General features: G+C 37.4%; 1 protein-coding gene across 1 annotated transcript in view; it reads left to right on the top strand.

Moving 5' to 3' along the window:
• LOC139745614 (BTB/POZ domain-containing protein 7-like) overlaps positions 1–15,361 on the top strand; it is a 102,080-nt gene extending 86,719 nt beyond the window's left edge. The window contains exon 10 of the mRNA XM_071656014.1: positions 15,152–15,361. Within this exon, the coding sequence (XP_071512115.1) occupies positions 15,152–15,361 (210 nt within the window). The remainder of the gene's footprint in view (positions 1–15,151) is intronic.
• The last annotated feature ends 8,958 nt before the right edge of the window (positions 15,362–24,319 follow it).

Consider the following 24,319-nt stretch of genomic DNA (forward strand, 5'->3'; position numbering starts at 1 on the left):
CAGCATATTTTTTTCTCACATTTTTTATCACATGTCCATTTCAGAGAAAAAAAAAAGGGCTTTCTGCAGGCGTATGGAAAGTAAGTTTCACCTTTCACGACCTCTGAAACAATCTGAAAATGGTACATTATAAACTCTTTGCTCAGCTGTAGAGGTTGTCCGTATTCAGTGCTACTGATGTGAAACCATTTCTAGTGACTCGTTTGTGTGAACAGTGAAAGAAAAATTTCATTTTTGCCTGGGAATCCCAACAGATTTTACTTCCAAGATGTCTCCTGTGTGTACCATCAGTCCAAGGGTTATGTACACTGCTCAAAGTCCACATTACATGCTATCTATGCAATGCTACTGCCAGTTGTAATACAGTGATACTTTGCAGTAAAAACTGGAATGTTTTCTGTTTTCCAGGTATAGGTGCTGATTGCAGGAAGGTCAATTAATGTTTTTTTCCCCATATCCTCTCAACATTATAAATTTTGGCTATCCAGTAATGCAAAGGGAATCAAGTATAATCCCAGTGGTCCTTAAAGGGTGTGTACAGTTCTGGTTGAGGTGAGGATTTAGCTTTTAACGTTTTGCGAGATATTCAAAAACCACTCTTTGAGATAGATGTCAAAGAGCATGCAATTCTAAGGGGTATCGAAAGTTTATCTGATGAATATCGGTCTTGAAATGGCTGAGATATCCATAAACAAGGTGAAACAAAGAAATCCTAATAAAAGTTGTGGCCTGTCGCCATTTATTATTATCAGTTTTTCGGATATCTCAGCCATTTGAAAACTAATTTTCATCAAATGAACGTTGAATCCTTCTTAAAATAACATGTTCTTTCATATCTCATAAGAGGTTTCTCATCATCTCACTTAGGAATGTTCAAAACATGAATCTCCACCCCAACCAGTACTGTACAGTCCCTTGAAAGATAACGTCTAACTGAGGTATAAAAATCTAAATTTTTGATGGCAGATGTGCTGTAGTTGCATTTTCCGGCAACTGATGAAAGTGGCGTGATGGTGTTGAATTCCATTTCATAAGGACATTTAGCTTGTCTCTGAAGCAGCTTAGGCCAAAAAAAAAAGATTGTTGCATTGGCATAACATGAGATTTTCAAATAGGGTCGGTCGGGCGGATTTTTTTTTTTTTTTTTTTTTTTTTTGCTACCTGCATTTTACGTGTAAAACACGTGCTCAGCTCAGTAAACAGTTACAACTGCTGCACCGAATGTGCTGTGTTCATCTATTCTACAAATCATTTATGAGGCCGATATTACTGGAATTATATACCCCTTCACAGAATTTAAAGATGTTGAAATCCCTATTCTGAATGTTTTCACTTCATATTTTACTATTTTGACTTAGATAAGATAGATGCAAATTGACCCATATGTACGATCTTTTCATCGCACACGGCGATCTCTATTACAGTCCCACATATACAGATTCGTGTAAGTTCTCCACACGAGAAACCTATGGCAAAACTGTGCACAATACATCGCAGTGAATGCTACGTATACACTGAATAAATCTTGTTAGAGTACGTGTCCGTGTTGGAAACAGATGACGTACTGATCAAGGAAGGCTTATGCGAGGCGCTAGATCTCTCCCTCGTACATCCAATATCCCCAGAGCCGTTTCCACTTCCGGGTTTGTGCGATCGCGATTGCAATCAACAAGATATTTGATATCGATAGCAAAAAAAAATAATAAAAAAACATGGGGTCGGCGGAATTTTTAGGGTCGGGCGGGTTACGCCAATGCAACAATTTTTTTTTTGGGCCTTACTTCCGTCATCACAAAAAATCCCTCGTGGATTACGTCACTGCATTTTGTGTAGATCATGGAGTATGAGGAAGGATATTCTGCAGAGAATCACATCTAGATAGGCAGGGAAGAGAGAGAGAGAGAGAGAGAGGTGATTTATGTTAGGTACTACAGTGGAAACTTGGTATAACGAACACTGCTATAACAAGATATCAGTTATTATGCGGAAATTTTCCCGGTCCCAAATTTCCTTCCACACAAGTCTATGTAAAATGCTACTCTTATAGCGAGATCGGCTATAACGAAATAACTGCTATAACGAGATAAATTTTGTGATTTACAAACAAAGAAAAACATAGCCAGTCAAACCTGTTATAGCGAGGTAAAGCAAAATGTCTTCGGGTGAAGCTTTACTTCGCCTGTGCTATCATGTTCCGAGATTGTAAAGCTCGATGTGCCAAAAACTGTCTTCTACACACATTTTCTTCAGTGCACTCCAGCTAGCATTGCATGTTGTACGTGTATGTGTGTGTGTGCGCGCGCATGTGATACATGCAGTCATAATGTACTGTACACAGAATGTGTCACATACATACACAGCATTGTGCAGACCATTATTCAAGCTTTTCACACACAACACACACCCATACCATAGCCACATACCAATCCACAGACGATCTTGACACAATCGCAAGCTATATAAATTTACAAATTCAAACATCTACAATTGATAAGAAACACATTCTTGATATTGAATTTCATTGGCGAAAAGCATCTTCTTACCCATAAAGGTGAGTAATTCCCTCACACACATCACCAAGTAATCAGTATTGATTGAAAGATGATGGGTAGTCCCACATGTGCAAATTAATGTCTTTATGTTATGCTTTCTTTTATGCCTACTGATATAATGAGATATCGGCTATAACGAGGAAAACGACTTGGTCCCGACCATCTCGTTATATCGAGTTTCCACTGTACCTGTAACCACTAAAATCCAAGACCACACTACTTTATGGCATGTGAGGTGATTCCAGTGATACTGTGCATTTTTTTTTTCAGATCACTTTTACATATTTCATGTCATTTACTGACGAAGCATTATTTGAACAGAGATCCACTGTGGTTTGATTTTTAGAACCCCATCAAGAGGCAAATTGGTGTTCTTAGCTGGAAACCTCTGCCTTCACTTCTAGTGAAAGAACTCTTTTGAGTGTACCCAAAATGTAGTGGCTAGTTTCTCTCAATAAATGATATTGAATTTCTGAAGAAAAAAAAAAATAAAAGAATAAACTAGAGAAGCACTCTGAGAGTGCAGACCTCCGCCAAGTATGCAGCTCATTTCCACCGCAGATCTTGTTCTTCCAGAGAGATATCAGTGATTTCCACCCATACGTACTTATAGCATTGTGTGCTAAAAGTCACCCAATTTCCCAATATAGCAGCCTTTGTTACGTCATAGACCCTCAGCTACATGGCGCGCCTCGCCCCAGCAGAAACTAGAGCACTCACTTTAGTGCGCGCATGCAAACCTCAAATACGCGCAGCCTGAACTCTCAAGTTCATTGACCCTACCTGCCAAAATATCAAAAATCCTTCATAAATTCCCCCAAAATTCTCGGATCACAACCAAAATTTGATCACCTGTTACTTGTATCATTCTAAACCTCTCATGCAAGTTTCATCCAAATCCGTTAACTACTATTTGAGTTATTTTGCACACGGACAAACTAACTAACTAACAAACAAACAAACAAACGGTAACGAAAACATAACCTCCTCCCTTGGCGGAGGTAAAAAATATGGCAAAATTTTCCATTAACATAAAATGTTGAATGACTAAATGACTGTGCCTGTGGATAATGATGGGAATCGCATAATGGCACCAGTGTTCTTTGGAAAGCACCGATCAGTGTCACGTCACAGTGGCTTGGCAACAGCTGTTCATTGGCATGGGACAGCCAGGAAAATAGTCTGTGACGTGGTTTCATGATAAAAGAATATATGTAGGAAGAATTAAAAGGGAGGAGGACTTTATAAAGGAATGACATCTAACCCGCACAGGGGAATCAGGGGAATCATTTTTTTTTCTCTCCTACGTAGATAGATTAGGCCTGGTATCCAGGCCAGGGGAAAAGAGAATTCTAATTCCTTCCTTTTGATATCTATAATAGCCATTCAAATTTAGGGTAAAAGGAAACAAGGTACACACACAAATTTGTATTTGGTACATGTAGAACTGGCAGTCAGGGAATGAGGAGGATGGGGATTTTCGATTCATCTGACCTTTCATATGATGCCCTCAACATGATGTAGATTTCACACCTGTAGAAAAAATAATTTAAAGATTCATTTTCAGCATTTAGAAAAAGAAGAAAAGACCCTAGAACTACACTAAAAAATGGGGGGTGTTTCATAAAGCTGTTCGTAAAGTTACGAACAACTTACGAGCGACTGGTGATCAGTTCTTGTGCTGAATTATGGAAATTCTGATAGGTATAGCATATCAGAACTGATCACCAGTTGTTTGTAAGTTGTTAGTAACTTTATGAGCAGCTTTATGAAACAGGGCCCAGTTGTGAATATGGCAATAATGACAGTAATAAAAGTGAAAAGATGACTTCACAGTTTTTGTTCCTATCAGATACTTGTTCCCATATAGCAAATGTTAAATGTAGGGTGTGAACAAGGAGGTACTATACCTCCACAGCATCATGAACCGTATAGATTTTGTTTTTGTTTTTGTTTTTTGTTTTTTTTGGGGGGGTCTGATTACTGCATGCCTCTCTCTAGTATTGAGTGAAACTGACTATTTTTTAGCAATCCCAATCCAGTTAAGTTCCTTAACGTGTTTTAGCTGACTTGAGGTGCTCTGACAATAGAATATTGTGTTTGTGTGTATGCATTTGTGTGTATGTGTTTGTGTGTGTGTGTTTTGTAACCAACATATGCAGTAGATGATATTACAGCCTTAGTTGAATCCCATTTTGACACAGTTATGGGAGAGTATCACTGTAATTTGAGACCCAGATCCGCAGTCGACAGGTATACTGTGCATTGTCTTCTCTGTTACCGGAGTCATTACAAGGAGCTTGAATGGGCAAGTCGTGCAAATATACTGGTGGTATGAAACTCAGACGCATGTTTTCTCCTGGTTTAAAAGTAGATGACATTAAGTGCCACATGAGGAATGGATACCGATATTTTACCTCAAGAAGATGTGGTAGGAACTATTACACTAAGCCTGCTTTGCTGGCTTAGTGATGAACAGAGTGATGTACAATTGTATTGACAGAGCACATCAATGTTAAAACACATGATGAAGTAACTTCTGCCAAGTTTTACATCAATTTCATGAATGCTCAATGTAAATCTTTCAGAACCATTCACAAACATATCAGGTAGAGATATTGTTTGATTTCATATTTCTTTTCTCTTCTCTGAATTCTGTATGTTTGTAAGTTATTCTAAAGACCCCCCCCCCCCAACAAAAAATGACAAAAAAGTAATGAACTTTAGAATGTAACTTGACCTCAAAGCATTTCACAATATTAAATCTTTGCTCTAAAATGTAGTCAAAGAAAGGTGGAAGACTTTCTATCATGGTACTAACCTTTTTTTTTTAATCTCCACTTCTATAGACTTTACATTCTGAACATTTTTAATGACCTGGAAAATGAGAAAAAAACAGCATAGTTACTGCATTGGGATTTTTGATGGAAAATATATAGGCCTATGTGTGTAATGGTGCTACTTTTTAACTTCAGTGTGGATGGACAATGCAGTGACAGTGCACTGTACCATGATGTCATAGCTGTGGAACTTTGCATAGTTTTAAAACCTGAAAAAAAAATTGTGGTGTATGAATGTCTTACATGTCCCAATTTGCAAAATATTACAGTATACCTGCAAACATTCCAATTATTAGTAATTTGTGCATTTTTTTTTGCAACTAGTATCATTGATGAAAATCAACATATTTTAGGCCTGATTTTCATGAACCCTCCACTATTTTGTGTCTTTAATTTGACTCTAGCTGTTGAAGCCTTCTTGCAGTGGGCATGTGGTCCATTGACTCTCTCAGCATAAAATGCCATATCTACCTTGCAGAGATGTAACAATAGTAGCAATGCAGCCATCTCTTCTGACACCATAACTTAATCCCAGTCTCATATTCCTCAGGCAAGATGTATCAACACAACGTCAATGAGTACCAAAATGAGCAAAATCTGCTGCAGATTTATGAACAGAAGTTCTGTATTTGTACGGTTGTCCCTTGATATTCAGTCTGCTTGATATGCAGAGTAAATGTCACAGTGTATATATTTCATCCCACTTATAAATATACTCTACCCCACATGTGACAATCAACTCATTTCATTTTCTTATTTCCTTGAGATTGATAGCATTAAATCTGTTGCTGTTACAGCAAACACCGTGGATAAGAGGAGTCTGTAATCCAAACAGAGCTTGTTTGAAAACTCTCTCTCCAAGAACCACTTCCAGATTCCTTCTTCCCTGTTGCCATGGTGATGTGACAAGTGAGGTTTTTTCTCTCCTTCAGGTAGAAATAATGCCTGATTTATTTACTGGCCAAAGCGAAGGGTTACACCAAGTTCGCCCTCCCAGCTCAGGTGGAATTTGTAAATCGTCTCTGCTTACAACGGCATCATGAAAAACAGAGGGAATGGAATGTTCTTCATTTTAGTCACTGGCTGCAGTACAAAAGGGATGTATAATGATATTGTTTATAGCATGTATGTGACAACTCAGTCATATTTTTTTTTTCTTCAGCAGTATTTGAAAAAAAAGAAGGAAAATAACTAGGCTGTGAAATTTTATGAGTCCTGAAGGTGTAACATCAGACTGTTAATATGTTTGATTTGGGGGTTTATTGTTAAACAAAGACCAGAAGAGATGATGTAAATGTCATTTGTAGTCAAACTCCTGATGTGGGTGTCTTGCACCCTTGATAGGGGTCACTGAAAATGGAACAAAATGCCCCAAGTATAGTCAAAAAGTGTTGTTTAAAAAGAAAAAAAAAAGAAGCTAACAGAGAAATGACTATGGAGCAATTGAGGACAATCATGTTTGGTTATTTCAGTACTTGTCTCTGCCAAGAAGGGGTTGTGCTGTTGGTACTGCATTGTATGTAACTTATTATAGGCCTACTCTTACAACTAGCATTTGAGGTCCAACTTGTACATCAAGTTTAAGTAGAATTTCATGGGTAATGAGTGATGGACAAAGTTGGACAAAGATGAGGAAGTTATGGAATTCTCAAGTTTTACATATTACTACCATATGCACATGTACGTGCAAATCGGAAGAGATTTATAAACAAACAAAAAAAGATTAATAACTGGAATCGTGTTTTTGGTTGTTGAGGCAGCTACTGTGTGTAACCTCCTTCCCATAAGTCGTCTTTTATAAGTCATTACAGGACTACACTAATATTCCATGCAAATGATATGTCTTATTCTTATTGATTTTGTGTTTAATAAAAAGAAATTCAGTGAAAATTGACACAGAATATATCAATTATGAATTAATCAGTTTGTTATGTCATCCATTAATTCATGTGTCTAGAAAATTGCATGACTGTCAAAGAAAAAAAAAAAGTTATCATGATTTCCAATGTTGTAAATGATGTCATCATGGTATAACTAAAGATGCCAGATTTCATTAATGATACTCATCAGAAATCAGTCCATGGCTCGGAAAAACAAAAAATTCATCTGTCTGATTAATTGAGGACATTTTACCATTTATCATGTCTGTTGAGAATAATAAAACATGGGAATGTTTGCTTGTCTTTGGCAAGGAAATTGAAGGTTCCCTCCGCATTGTATTCAAATGACATTGAAGCAGGATACCCTTATAAATGTTTACGATATGCTACATGGCATGATTGGAGTGCAATGTGGTTGATGAGAATGGTTTGGAAATTAGAGGCTCGAGCTTTATAGCTCCTGGCCCAGTCGAGGTAACTGTCCTCAGACATGAATATTTGATCCACTTTTTCTGACATCCTGTTCCTGTCCTGGTGGTAGGCAATGATAGCATCCCCTGATTCCTTTCTTTCTCATGCTCTGACTTTGATGCACAAACACAAACGATCCAACCCTTGAAAGAGCGCTTACTTTATACGAGGCGCAGCTGTGGAAAACATTTCCGTGAAAACACACTCAAAAGTGTACACGGTCGGTCTTCAGCTGTATCGCCTGTGGCAAGGATACGTCATTCTACCTGTATTTGTCTGTGCCATGCACTGTGATTATGATCATGACCTAAACATGGCAGCTAGCTGTCTCTCACCCCTCTCCAGGGTCTCTCTGTGGTACACACTACAGTAGCTGCTTTCACAGTTGGTTTTCCAATTACTCAAGTTCTGCAATCTCTGGCAGACCAATTTTCTTGGAAGATTTTCTAGGGCAGAAAGTCAAGATGTAGCTAGTGCGAATGACTCTTGGCCCTGCTGTTGTTTTCCCAAGAAAAATGCATTTAAAGAAACACTGACCAAAAATTTACTCTTGAAGGAATTGATTAGCTGTGGTGTGAATACATTTTTTTCATGTCCTAATCTGAGTGTGCAGACCAGCCCACATATTCACGCAGCTGTACTGCATCTTTCTGATATTTACACACACTAAAAAACAAACAACCAAAGCAAAATAAGCCAAGCAAAACCCCATAACTCCCAAATCAAAGATTGAGTTGCAGGATATGTGGTGAGGTTTACAAATTTTTTACCTTTTTGATAAATTACTTGCAGTGATTATCAGTTGCTGACCCTTATTGCTTCAAATATCTCTGTCTGAATTAAAACTTAGCATAATCTTGCCTCCATACATGTACATGTAGGCTACATGTGGTATAGAGTCTACTTACTAAATATTTCTGCACATTCTCTTTAAATTGTTACAAAATTTTGAGGCTGGTATCCAAGAGATATAAAGTGAATGTTGGCCTGGTAGAGAGGATGGTATAACCAAAATTTTCAAATTTTCGAGTGAGATTTTGCTGTTTTCATCTATTAAAAAAAAATTACTTGGGTAAATCAAGAATACAGTATGGACCCTAATTCTGGTTCAGTTTAAGGAAGTGTACCAGTATAAACTGAATTTGAAACAATTTTAGCATTCATTGCTAGATTAATGATGCACTTCACTCTAACCTGTGTTTTGAAGTGCTGCCATAGTGTTTTTACATTTATCCTACAGATGGAGAAGTGCCTTGATCTTATTCACCACTAATACATGGTGTAGGAACAGGAAGATGAGTAAATTGTGAAGGAAAATGTTTCAGGAATGAGCATGAAAAAAACACACAACCCAAATCATATGTATGCCATTCATTTAAAAAAAAAGAAGATATAATAATGATAATAGTGGGTATTATGGATGTCTCCTATCCTTGATGGGTAAGGCCCCTTTTGGCTAGAAACTTTTGATGTATGCAGGAAATAACAGATTGCTTTCATTCTTCTCAAATTTGTTCCTGTACATGAAGGCCTTCGTCCTTTTCCATTCCCTGACTTCTTTACTTTTATCTGAACTCATCGTGTGAAACGAAATGAAAATCAGCAGCGCTCAGACAGTCACCTCTGTGTAGAATGGATTCGCCAATGTGTCTACGTGCAAAATTCTCATCAGACAATGGCCGTCTCCATTCACACTGCAGTCGCTAGCAGCGGATGGTGTTTTTTGGCTTTCGTTCACATTTTTTGTTTTTTTGTTTTCAAAGGCTGATGCGACAATACTGGCAATGGCATTGCTTTGATGTCATGTCTGAGGATACCAGTGATTGAATGATGAGCGAAAAATTCTGATTCTAGCCCTGAGTTCTTCATAAGAACCAAGATGAATGCACTTTAACATCCTGAGCGAAAAATGAGCAGACCCCATCATGATACGGGCTCGTCAATCACTAGTTTCCACAGAAAGCAGGAACTTCCCCTCTTGTTTATTTGTAAAAGTCTGGAGTGCGTAGAGAAACCTGTATTGAATTTGTTGGTAGTTCATTTCCATTGTAACCCAACCAGCAACCACAACCTCCCAGCCATTGTCTGGCTGTCGAGCTTACGATTTATTGACCGTTGGCCATGGGAGGCTTGCAAAGAAACATGACAAAGCAAAACAACAAATAATATTAACATGAAGCAGTGTCTATCTGTTTGTTGAAAGAATAGCAAGCTCTCCATATCAGTGACGGAAGCCCTCTCCCATACTGTAGTGATTCTAGGAAACTGGGCAGAGTTTGGTCTGGCTGATGCAGAATTTTGTCTGGGACACAATGAACATTTACTGATTGAGGGTGAAAATCCTCATACTTTGTGCTTATTATCTCAAAGAATTATCATTTCTTTTTAAAAAGTTGGAAACCTGAAGCTCCATCTCAACCAAAACTGTACCATTCCTTTAAGGGCATTGTGATTGACTCTGCATAGAGTTGGTAGAATATACTCCCTTCTGTGTCCTAGCTGATGTGGTTTACAGACTGGATAAATTACTTTAGTTTGGTGATGTAGTGAATATGACTAAAGCATTTCTTGATAATTGTTTGCTGTTCATTTACCTCAGTAAACTCCTGTACTCATTAGCATTTAACAACCTTTTAAAGGCAGGGAATCCATTTGCATGCCTTAAATGAAGAGTTGTATAAATACAGTGGTATGTCGAAGAGAGTATCATTTTAGAAACTCCCATAAAGTATTGAAAGTGGAAGGTAACATTTAGTACATTTTTATTGACCGTTAGATTTTGAATTGAAGTTTGGTGGGGGCTCACCATAAATTCCAGTACATTACTAGGCTACCTTTGCAGACCCATGCACTGCATGTGTGTCCATCATGTATATTTTGTGAAGAAAGTTCATCAAAACTTACAAACATTTCTATATACATTCTTGCCACACACTCTATATGTTATTACATCAGCTCTTATACTTTTAGATTTGTGTTTATAGATAAAAAATACAGAAGACTGCAACAAAAAGGCTTAAGTAAGTGTGGCTGACACACAGAACTACTGAGTAGTTGAGTTTTGTGCATTATTCAAATTGTAGATAACTGTTGACTTCCAAATTTCTAAGCAGTGGCCTAAACAAGTCCCCTGAGGTTCATTTTTAATGTTTTGCTGCATTTTGGGAGGTCTGTAAAAGGTATCCCCTACCTTTAAGACTCTTATCCCTTGCTGTTTGAACACTGAGGTGAATGTCTTTCCACTACTTTATTTACATTTCTATGTCAGACTAGACCAATAATTACCAAGGTTCAGTTTCTATTTACAACAAATGTCACACCCACCACGTAACTACAATCTCCCTTACTCATTATCTCTGTGGTGACATGCAGAAAAAGTAAGATTTTTCTCAAATTCCACTTGTCTCATACAGTGACCCATTAATTCCTGTCTTTGTGAGATGCTAATAAATGTATTCATTGTTTGCAGATGTTGGAAAAACAAACTAATTTCAAAGCCATGGGTCCAGACTGTGCAAAAATCATTAAGAACCGACAACAATGAAACTTGTACTCAAAGTTACCCAAGCGATACACAGCAGCAGTATCATAGGGCAATTCAATTCAATTTGTTGGGGCAACTCATGAGGATTAGGGCCAAAAAGATACAGTCATTTTTTGTTTATCTTATTTTTTTTTCTATTTCACATCGTTTTTGCTGTAATTGAAGAATTTTAGTAGAATGCTATCAACTGGTTTTGTGAATGTGGTATCACAGGTCTTTCCTATGCCTGATGCCAAGTGGTAGAGCTAGGATCTAAAGCAGATGACTGATTCAGCAAGATTTAGTGTGAGTCAAGGATCAAATAAACTGTGATGTCAAGTGACTGATGAGAGACGAGGGATTCTATACATTCAATTCCAAATGTGGCTTCCGTGATCTTTGTCTTTGACACTGGCTAAAACAAAGGGGGTAGGAGGAGATGTGATTCATTGTTGAGGTTTTCAAACATTCTCTGTCAGATCAAGACATTTTTTTAGCAAAGATCGAATATACACAATGTATATTGTGCCTCAAAAAGGCTTTTTACACTTACAAATTTTTGCTCAGTCCCGTACCAACGGTGGGGCTAAGGGGGGGCCTTAGCCCCACCGTTGGTACCGGACTTTCCTTAGCCCACTTTCTGTTTACACTCGTTTTTGCCAAAGTGGGCTAGCCCCACCGATAGTCCCGTACTATCTGGCCCTGCAAAATAGCAGGGTTTACCACTGCAATTGCGGTGCTAACCCTGCAATTGCGGTGCCAAGCAAACGAGTGTAAACAGAACGAAAAAATAATCTGGGGCTAAGCGACGGAGACGAAGTCTGACCCCCATTGACCAATCACAAACGAGATAATCAAGTGCTGCCGGTGCGTGCGTGTACCTGTACAGTGCACAGCGTAATCATGAATATGCATGGGGTTTGGAAAGTACCGGACTAAGAAATACGAGTGTAAAAAGGTCAATTTTCTCCTTAGCCCCGGACGAGAGCATAGTACGGGACTTATTGGCTAGTGAAGAAAGCTGAAAAAATTGGTACAGGACAAACGATAGTCCTGGGTCAGAGAAAGTACGAGGTTAAGAAACACAAGTGTAAAAAGCGCTAAAGATTCAATTGGCTTTATCACTACCATTCACATTTTACCTTTACACTTATCACATGCTACAAATTGTATCACTCTTAAACTCTTGATATGGAGTAATTGATAGAAAATGTATAGGCCTTGTGTTCACTTATAGCAAGCCATGCAAGCAATTAAAAGATTGAAGATTTGATATGATGTGGGGAAAACACAATCATAAATCATGCTATGCTCTGTGTAGTCTGCCACACGCAGTATAATCTTCCCAGATTAAATGTCAGTTTATTACTTTATGAGACTGGCATGGTCCTTTTACCATGAGGAGGAAGTCTATGAGAAAGACACCATGTGACTATTCTGAGGTTTTTAGTCTGATATGGGCCAGAGTTATCTTCTTTCAGGTCTCAGGTTTTACCTAATACTGGAATAGTTTAGTGCATTGTAGAATGATTGCCTGTGTCATACCAAACCCACATCTAATGTGGATGATATGTTACTCATCAAAAATATACAACACCTAAAAAGTTTCTTCCTACCTGATTGGCTGATTGCTCATCACGTGACATACAGTTGAAAGTACCATTGTACGCTGTCGCTGTTGAGCAGTACAATTTTTTTTTCAGCAAAAATGGATAGCGCATGGCTAATGTCACTAGTTAACATTGACTGTCATGTTAAACTCATAACCAGCTCAAGGTTTTTGCACCATTCCACGCCTCTGACATCACAGTAATGATCAGTAAACAAGCACGCATTCAGTCACTCATTTTACTGTCAACAAGTTCGTCTGATTGCTTTTTTGCAGAAGACAGACTGTACAGTGCCACCCATTTGCCTTTTACATAAAAAATGGTTACCATTTTTGTACCAAATTCAAGAGTCGGTGTGGACCACATCCATTGACATCCAAGATGTTGTATAAAACAAATTGTGTATGGTCTTTAATCATGTGATGGAACAATATTTCGCACGTGGTGAAAGATGAGGCGCACTACTCAGAATCACCCTACTCAGATTTACCTCATTGAATAGATATTTGTTATCATTCACTTTGTATGAAATCCTGTACATTGTTCTTGTGACCATTCGCTATTTGTAATTTGTATACTATTGTATGATGCTTTTCAGGAAAAGTGGGTGATTGATCTATTTTTGTTTTTCATCTGATATTACAAGGAAAAAAGTTTGATCACTTTGATATGTCATTCTGATGGTAGCAGACTTTCTGTGAGCATTCAAGTGAATTTTACAATTATTCTACTCCATCTACACTTAAAAATTGTAATCTTGCCTATTTGTGTTCAGATTACCTGACATAGCAGCAAACAATGTGTTCAAAATATTGCAACTTGAGGAATTAAATGACAGGAGGGAAACAAAATGAGTGACTCATTATCATGTAGATGGGTCAGATGTATCTTTGGATTTTTGACTGTGTGTGTTCAGTCTAAAACATCCAGAGCTGTGTACAGAGGCAGTTACAAATTTTCTGCTGTTAATTCTGTAAATAATGTAGTTTGATATGTTTTTCTTTCATTTCACTCATGAGGTGTGGTCGTGCTAAGTTTTGGAATAATATTGAGGGTTTTGTGTCACCCATGTACTTGACCAATGACCCAGTGTCATGGTGACGTTCATGGTGATGAAAGATTGACCCCCTTGTGAACTTGGTTGCTGTCTGTCCTGTCTTAGTCCTTAGGGAGACGGCAGGGATTTTTGTGGGAGCCAGGCATCACTAGGCATTTTGAGTATGTGGAGGTGTCTGAAGGTTACATAGACCAATATATCATGCCTTGTTGATGTCTAACCAGTATCTCAGAGTGCTTATAGATGTTATATGACTATTGACCCTGTCTATATGCAAGTACAAATAACAGGCAAAAAAGAAGGGCAAAAATAAAAATCAGATAAGTAAGCACATATGTATTTCAAGCATACAAAACGTGTATGTCTCCTAGTGTATAGTGATGTCTTTTTTATAGAATGTTTTGATATTATTTAGTTTTTTACCCTATAACTTTGACGTGCCTGCTTATGTTTCGAAGAAGTAGGGCCAGAATGGGAAAAGATAAGGGTTGTCATACCATCATTGATATTGTGTAGGGAGTATACATGGAATATTGATACAGGAACACTGGCGTATTACCTTGAGCTTGTATTGTATGACATATCTTATTTCTTTCTTTTTTTTTACATGTTTAAGTGTTTCCTGCTTTCAAAGAATCTAGGCTTAACGTTTAAAGAGGCAGTAGTAACTTTGAATACTTATGAAATTCAAGTTAGTTGATAATTGGCTTTCACTACATGTATGCAGCATTAGGAGATACAAAAACTGCATCTAACAGTTGCAAGGGTCCTGAGATTACATAAGACACATATTAAGACAGACAGACAGACATTTATATCTAATGTACCTCCAGTTCTTGATGCTCATGCAAATAGAGGAAGATAACTAGATCTTTGCTGCATTGATATTCAACCCAATACAATTTGGTGTAAAATCTGAGCAGTAAACTCCGGAAAAGCACATGACATCACCATACAAATGCATTTTATTTTTGTTTCCTTGTCATTTGAATGCATTATGTTTAGTCTCATGTGAATCTTTCATATGTGACTGTATCCTGTGACGTAGCAAAGAGTAGCATTTCATTCAGATTGTTAAATTGAACTATTTCTCTACACAGGTATAATACTTTAACTTTAAACATGCTATCAATGTGTGCATTGGTTATCATTGTAATGTTCAGTGTATTATTTTGATAACTGCTAATGAAAATGATAATCTGCTTGATTTGACTGCAGACCACTGCCACTGCCGAGGTGGTACCCATGCTGAGCGAGATCATGCCGGATATTGCCATCCCGTCCGGGCCAGACCTGACCATCGCCACAGCCCCGCCCATCAACCAGATGCTGATGAGGGAGCCTGAGTTGTGGGAGGAAAGACGCAGGCCCCAGGGCCGTGACAAGGGCAAGGGTGGCAAGGCGGAGGGCAGCCAGACCAAAGTCTAGCAGGGAGTCGGACAGACACCTGTCTCCTCTCTTCCACAGATGTAGCAGAGTGATCAGTAGGTCAAAGGTCGCTGGCAAAACTCTTGTCTGGGTGTCAAAGTGAGATTGTGGTAGCTGATGCCAAGCAGTGTAGTGTGTGACGTCACGGAGCAGTTTGAGAGGAGGGTTCCGTCTTGCGTCAGCAGCCATTCAGAGGTTAACTGTGGGGGTGTCACAAATAAGATGCATACCATGTTATGGTACAGGAAGTTTGTATGGGAGACCCGGGTATTACTGGTTTGATATTGCTGGTTTACCTTATACATCAAATTGCTGAGAAATAAAGTGCAGCCTTCCAAAAAATATCAAATACAAAAAATGTGAATAAAACATATTTGCCAGGCTTAATAACAATATATGATAGAAATGAAGATAAGTAACAGGTAAAGGTGTTGTACAACATTTTTTTCTTTTAAATTTACCCAACACAGGAAAGGCAATAGTGTAGTACAGCTTTTATATCTTTGACACATAATAGCTCGGTATATCCCAAGGATATCCCCCAAAGAACCATGGAGTATTAGTGAGGAAGGCGAGTGCTTTCTTGCAAAATCCAATCTAAGACACTGCCTATTGAGCAGATGATATGAATTTTATGTGCCATACAATGAGCAGTCTGAATGCATTTGCGCGGTCTCATTGCTGCTTTCTTCTTCTCTTTTTCTTCTTTTTTTCTTCTTTTTTTTTTTGCATATCCTCATTTTGGGAATGTGTTTATTTTGTCTGAATTTATTGATTTTTTTTTCTATTACTGCTACTGTCATTATTTGATATTCTGTTTTATAGAATGCACAAGTTTGTGTTTGATGATTCTGTTTTTATGAGAACAGATGATTTGGTTGTTTACACAGGGCCATGACAATATTATTCTGATTTTATGTTAATGCTGTTAATAGAGAATGATGCCAAATACATCGTTAACGGCTCCATCGTGATCTGATACCTGTATTATAAACCTGAATATGAATTATGATACTTTTTTTTTTAGTGCAGCTGCGTTCACAATGAAGCTGAAATCCATGAAACTGTTTGGTCTTGTCCTTATGTCTGCCTCATTTATTATTGCTAAGAAGGAGTAAAGGTATGTAACTAACCTGTTATACTAATGCAAAAATCAAATTAAAAACACTATGCTTTTTGTTCTGTTTCCAGCCAGCACAGCAGCTAAAATTTTGGTGGTGAAACGCGTAGTTACGAATTTGAGATTTGATCTTTCATTGTGACATGATGTCAAGTCATGTAACAATCAAGAGCAATGACAATGTCTTTTCTCTGGATGTGATGTAGGAAAAAGAAAAGAAAAGAAAATGGTATGACTCTTGGTGTGTAGATGGGTGTTCAAGTCCTGCTGTGCAGTAAATGTTAGTGAATGGGTGATTGTGTAGATTGACAAAGGATTGATCTAGGGGGTCCTCTGCAGGGGACTGAATGCTCTGCCTCACCCACTCAATACCTGTATAGTCAGTCCCTCATGGATCATTGTACCTTCTTTTCTCTGAGTTTGTTGGCATTACAGTTGCCTGGGAATAGAGGGGGGGAAAAAATCGATGAAAATATGTTTACTGCAAAGAATGAAATCAGAACTCTTTTGTGGCATTTTTTAATTTGTGCTACAGCTCCATACATCTGTGCCAAACTAACACATTTTATTTTATGTATGCGCATTTTGTGTTCCCCCGTGTTTGGTTTTTTTCTCTATTTGTGATGCAAACAGGCATTAACTTTTTTTGGTGTTGCAAACCAAAGAAATGCCCTTTTAGCTCTCCAATACTTATTTGTTATCAGGGAAATATTTTTTTTTTCTTTGGTTTTGTTTATTGAGGTCTGTCGCTTTGTAATTGGACAGTTGGGCAGACCGGCTGTTACGATATGAACTGTGCAATTGCTTTTAGCAGTCGTCATTCCATTTATGTGGATCTTTGCTTTGTTGGCATTGATGTATATATCCCTGATGTTCTGACTCTAAACCCAAGCAGCTATCCCCAGATGATAAACAGAGAATGTCAAGCTGCTTTTGGATGGATATGTGTCCAGTGCAGACTGCCTACATCTGGGAATGATTGCTCCAGTGTCTAGCAGTGAGCAGTTAGCTGTGAGATTTGTATTGTTAGTATGGCATTGTTGTTAAAGGGTGTGTACAGTTCTGGTCGAGGTGTAGATTTAGCTTTTAACATTTTGCGAGATATTCAGAAACCACTCTATGAGATGTCAAAGAGCATGCAGTTCTAAGGGGTATCAAAAGTTTATTCGATGAAAATCGGTTTTGAAATGGCTGAGATATACAAAAACAACGTGAAACAAAGAGATCCTAATGAAGTTGGGTCATGTCGCCTTTTATTATTAGCACTTTTTATTTATATCTCAGCCATTTGAAAACCAATTTTCATCAAATAAACGTTGAATCCTTCTTAAGATTACATGCTCTTTCATATTTCATAAGACGCTTTTCATTATCTCACTTAGGAATGTTCAAAACATGAATCCCTACCTCAACCAGTACTGTACAGTCCCTTTAAACTGCATTCTTCATATTATTATACATTGCTGTATGCCTGCTTATTGAGGTGGGTCTTGAGTCACCCTCTCTGCCAACACACTATGTACAAAAAGTGCCTCCTATTAACTCTGTGTTGAGTCTAGATTTTGTGGTCAATCTTTTCATGCAGAATACAGTCTTTTGATAGTTGGAAGTAGTATTTCACACAATACAAACAGGTCATGAGTGATGTTCAAACATGACAAACTTCACTAACAACATTACGATAATGGCCTTGACACTGTCTGTGTTGAAGTTGTTGAAAAAAAAAGATTAGATTTAGAAGTATGTCAGCCTGGATGTAGTTTGCATAACCCTTCAAGGTTTACCAGGTAAAGATGGCAACTCTGTAAACAGCTTAAACGAGTCTCACCTGAGATATCTACGAAAATGTCTTAAGTATCTAGATACTGCGAAAAAGGTAGAGTGTAAGCTGATCATACTTGCATTATTAAAATTCTGATATTGACATTAATACATGTCACATACTCACCATTACCAGTAATAAAGAAAAGTGCCAAATACCAGGTGTCATGCTCCCAGTTAGAGCTCAGTGTCACAGGGTCATTTACACAGTAGAAGCCCTGAGTTTTACATTTTTTGTTTTTTTACCACAGTAATGCTTAGAATATCACATCATAATCCTTTATTCAGCAAGATCAACCATATATGAAAGGTCAGTAAATGTTATCTTCATAGAGAGGAAAATTAATCCAAGAATATTCACCTGAAACGAACCATCTTGTTAGATGAACGGGTATGTTTTCTTTTCACTTCACTTTCTCACGAAAAAAACAAAAGAAGAAAAAGGTTGGGTTATGATATAGTCTTAGCTTGAGCGGTCTTTTTGACAGTGTTCTTACAGACCACTTGTAGTTTGTGCCATGTCTGAAAAGAAAATAATTTTGTCAGGGCAATACAAAGAATGAAACCTGCAGATCTTTCCCACACCTGCAGAACCTAGACATAGTATCCAGCTTCCCAAGTTTATGTTCCATGGTTCTCGAGGGAAGAAAAAGATGGCACACTCTCGTAAGTATCAGGTTTCTTTCCTGGTTTGCGAAAATATTGTGACGCTTTTGGTTTCCGACCACTTTCCATGGAAAAGTTTACCTTAAATGACTTAAACATGCAAGGTAAGAAACAGGTTGCAGGGTTATAAATTAGTAATTTGCAGATCTGCAGTATCAGACCATCTGGCTGTTTGGATGAAATAGTTTAGTGATGACTGCAACATTTCCGTGTCAAATGGAAGTTGTTGTTTTTTCCCCCTTCTTCTTTTCAACATTGCTTCAGAAGCAACTGTTCAAAGGTGACAATGTTCCTAGTTCTGATGTTTATCAGACATGCCTTTTTCAAAAACCACATATGAACTCATTGTTCCTGGAACCGGATGAGACTTCTGCAGTGAAGGTATCTTGAAGCGGATGAACCAACCCGCTGACTATCTCTTCGGAAATAAAGTCAGGAAGATTTGATAAGGGTCATGTGATGAATATTTTATCATAATGTGTTGCACTATTCTGGACGTGAACCATGCATCTTTTGTCTTTTTTTCAGTTGAAAATGTAAAAACTGTAGTGGTGAGAGAGTTTCATTAGTGGAATGGGACCATTACAAAGAATCTCCTATTTTGTGGGAAAAGAAAAGCAACGCAATGATGGATGCAAGTTTGACCTTTGGCTATAGATGCCCACAGTGTCAGCAGTCATGTAGCTTCTTTAGGGCTGGTGCCAGTTTTGGTCAGTAGTCTTGGACAGGTCAAAGGTGGCATACAAGCCAATGTTTCAATGGTGACCGTTTGCTCTGGTGGTCAGACAAAAAGAATATCTACATGTACACTCACACTCAAGCTCATTTTCCTTTTGTCACTGTTGTTTTGTTTTGTTTTTGTTTTGTTCTCTTTCTTTCTTTTTTTGTCTGTCCAGCAGTCAAAATCATGCGTACGTTTTGACTTGTGTAGAAGTATTTAGATGTTTACTTTTTCTCAGAAAATATCCTTTAACTACCCATGCTGTACTAGAAATGGAATATAATGTTTATGGATGCACAGTAAGGGAGCTTTTGTGGTTGACGAGTGAAGAACATGTGGATAAGACTGCAGGCTTCCATGCACATTATGAGGGTGGAGTCCCAGCCCAGCAGTAGTACCCTTTTTTTAGCAAGGCACTTTATCCTCATTGCAAAGTCTCCTGGAGGAGCCTTTCAGCCATTAGTCCTTTGTGTAAGAGGAGCTGCACTCTATGCATGTTAAAGAACCCAATTCATTTCTCTAATAATAATAAGCAGGGTAAAATTCCGGTAAAGTGCTCAAACACACACACACACACACAAAGAAAACTTACTGGTAATTATCTGCAATACTCTTCAGGATTGAAGGGAGCAGATTACCCAAAAGAAGAAGAAGGAGCAGAAGAAGTATCTTTGAATAATTGCACACTGGGATGCAAATGACAGACTTCAATTTTGCCAAAATATTTTCCTTAACCAGCATGACATCTTCTGGATATTTGTTACCCCTCTGTGTTTTTCATTTACCATTATCACGTGCCCAAACATTTTATGCTGATAATCAGAGGCCGGCATAGTTGTTAGGGGTGATTTACCTGTTTCCATCAACTTAGACTCCGTCTGTCGTGGCGCCCTGACTCTCCCTATTTTCACTTCCCACATCGTCAGTGTATCTGCTTCGATTATGCCCAGCTCTCTGCCCCCGTAAGGATTCACCCATTAAGCCATTAAGGTAATGGGGTATGGTTCCCATCACCTGTTGGTGTTATGACCACTGATGAAGGGGTGTTCCAGGCCGTGAAATGTGCATGGACTCATCTTTATGGGCAGTCAGATAGAGGGATGTTTTAATAGTAGGCTACACACACACACATTGATGACATGTAGACAATGCTTACATGCAAACAGTGCTTAGGTTTAGGAACCAGACATACACATATTTGTGTGTACATGTCTGTGACTTTTTTTTTTAGAAAGAAAAGAAAATCTTATATTCTTTTCTGTAGAATAACTAACCTACAGCAAATTTCAAATTCATAATTTACAGTTACCTGTCAAATGTTTAAAGATATGTGTCCATTAAAGACAAGTGTCCACATATTTCAAGATACAGAAGATAACTCTCTCACCCATGACAAAATATTTTCAAGAAATATCTATCAAGTGATAGAGCTTTCCTTTGTTCTTCCCCTTCAATGTAAATGCTTATATACCCATGTCACATAATGATTATGAACATTGATGGCAAAGTAAACCTATCAATATCAATGTCTTCATTCTTCCTTTGATCATGAAAATAATTTCCATTTGACAGTGAAAAGAATACCTCTAGCGTGAGACTTAAATACACAGTCTGGGAGTGCTTTCAAACACTGTGCCTACACAGCATAACTTCTGAAACAGTTTTGAAGCAAAGAATATGTGTGATACTGACAGTTATTCCTAGACCTTTGGGTTATGTCCATCATTAAAATTAGCATAGATGGACATATTGCCCTGGAAGCATTTAACATAGTATTTAATGTCAATATGTGGGTTTATGGTGTAGTTTGTAAGTAGGTCAGTATTACAAGCCAGTGCAAGTAGGTACGTGTTATTGTAGCCCAAGCAAAGAAGGTGAGACTTTGCAAACAGGGGAACATCATAGGGATATCCAGAGTACACATTTCATGACTTTGTTAATAATCCTTTCATAGCTAGTGTATGACTGCATACATTGACTACCAGCATCCAAAAGAATGAAAAGGAGTTTTCATGAAAAAAAAAGAAGAAAAGAATGTTGTTTGGCAGATTGAGAAGAGATTGCCTAGAGTGGAGGCACTTGAAAAGATTCATTTCTTTTCTCTTTTTCTTTTCTCTTTCTCTCTTTGTGATATTTGTCACTTATAAGAATCAATTATTTGACATTGATGTTAACTTAATATTTTTTAAAGATATTTCTTTGTGCCAAATGAGTCAAACTCAAGGTTGTTTCATTGATGAATATATTTGCAGGTTGTTTTGTTGTGTTTTCTAATTTGTTTCATTGATGAATATATTTGCAAGTTGTGTCGTTGTGTTGTCTAGTTTCTGGTATTCAGTGCCCCGTAATTTCAGGGGGGTTCGAATAGCTCGTAAAGTGTGGCAAGAGTATGATTAGATAAATTTGCCTTCAGTTAATGTAGCCATGTAAAACAAATTTATACATTGTCTGACTCTAACAACACAAAGAGCAAAATATAAGGGAATAGTTTATTGAGCTATAATATAACGCATGTCTATTGTCTCAACTGTTAAACTTTATGCATGTTTACTTGACCTTGTGATGCTTGCTGAAATGCTGTTGAGAGTGGATAGATGTGGATGACATTTTGTGGAAAATGTGTGATTTTGATGTTCCCAATTGGCTGAATTATTGCTGAATGAATGTAATAGCCTGGCTGCAGTGATATTACCATAAGCTAAACCCCTGAAAGGGGAATAGGAGTTGGCAGTTCTGAGCCATATTGCAGTTTCTTTGGTAGGTAATACTGTTATAGAAGTCAAGTGGTACAAATAAATGTTTTGTCATTGAAATGGAAAAAAACCCAACAAAACTTAGTTTAGTGAGTGTAGATTGCAAAGTCAGGTCACATTTTTATCAGTGACAAATTGTGACGATTGGCATGGATGATTGTTTAGAGAAAAAAAGTGGGAAAATGTCATTTCTCCAAGGGAAGTTAATGAATGAGGTAAACCAATTCAGAATTTTACGATGCACAAACACAATGAGAAATGATTTTGAGTTGACAAGTTGCTAAATCAATGTATTCATGAGAAATGTCTATGCATTTATGCAATCAGTAATTATTTTCATTTTTTAAAGCATGCCAAATGTGTGTTTAATTTGTGAAGGACTGGTTGTAATGCAAGTGCTTTTGTCTGTAAAGTTTATAATACAACATATGTTTATTTTAAATCTTGTAACTTACGTGGAATAGTATTCAACTCAGTTGTGAAATTTGTGTCTAGTGCAGAAAACCTAAACATGGCACATTGATGAATAATGTATTTTTGTTGTTGTAAATGTCACATTTTTGGCATTGAAATGTGTATTTACTTGTGTATTATCAAATCTAACATGTAAATATTCAAAATTTATTCGCAAATGTAATATATATATATATCATTTATTGATTCAGGTAATTGCTTACATACTGGTTTGATTTACTTATGTTGTTACTACATATATTTTAATTGGTGTCTGTAATTCATGATACGAAAAAGCAAAATGCCAAATGTAGGTTTTGATAATTTTACCACATTATTGCAGACACTTATGCTTGCTACTACAGAAATGACTGATCAATCCTCTGTTTGTCCTTAATGTAAATATGAATTAAATTCCTACCTTATGATGTCATTCCTGTAGTTGACTTAAGGTTCACTGTCTTGATGCATGCCCTGTTCTTTTGTAAACTCAGATAGGCAAATATTATCATGTGCTAGAATTTAGTCTGTAAACAAAGAGACATCTATGTCCTCTCTACCATTAAAGCATAACCCTAAAGAGCCTGTATTATTCAGAATATTTGACAGTAAACTGTGACTTTTCATTGCTGGTGGTAGGGGGCTGTGTATAAGCTGTGATCATGGCAGGAACGTTGGAAGGATGAGTGGAAAATAACTGGAGTTAGGTCAGCGGTATGAATGACTGTAGATCCTTGCAGGGTATTTGACAGTAATAAACTATCAGTACCAGGGGTAATCTGTGTATACTTGAAGTCATTTGCATGGTGAGATAGTGGTCCTTGGTTTTAAAAAAAAACTTCATTTAAGCATTCTGTATTATCCTCGCGTAGTATAAAGTACCGGTAGACAAATATTTTATATCCTAAAATTAACCATACACATCTATTACTTCGCTTGTCAAGAATGTTTTCTCCCCCTCAGCTATATATCCAAGAGCAGTCTCAATCATACCAGTGCAATTGTAGTTCTATAATGAGTGGGGGAGATTGGCATCTGTGGTATGTAGATACCATTATATACTTGTTTGTTTCAAGTAATTACACAAAATTTATTTGTCATTACTTGGAAGGGCTTCAAACAAGACAAAAATCTGTATTACTGCTATTTAAGAGCTTTCATATTTTCGCATGTTCTCTTTTTATGTTTTTCTTTCTAAACATAGTCTGTTGTATCCCATCAGTCATAGGCTTACATACTAAAACATTATGACCGTATTGCCGGTTATCAATTGTCATACTTGATAATATAGTCTGCCCATGTATTAGGGCTTAGTACATAATACAGCAAACAGTTGGGAGGATATATTTTGGCACAGAACACACTATCCTCTATGATGTAAAAACAATGGTAAAATGCAATATTTGAACGGAAATTCTGCTTGT

Source organism: Diadema antillarum, unplaced genomic scaffold (assembly GCF_040938485.1).
Source record: "Diadema antillarum isolate AM-2024a unplaced genomic scaffold, OU_Dant_1.0 seq00001279_RagTag, whole genome shotgun sequence".
NCBI classification, from domain to species: Eukaryota; Metazoa; Echinodermata; class Echinoidea; order Diadematoida; family Diadematidae; genus Diadema; species Diadema antillarum.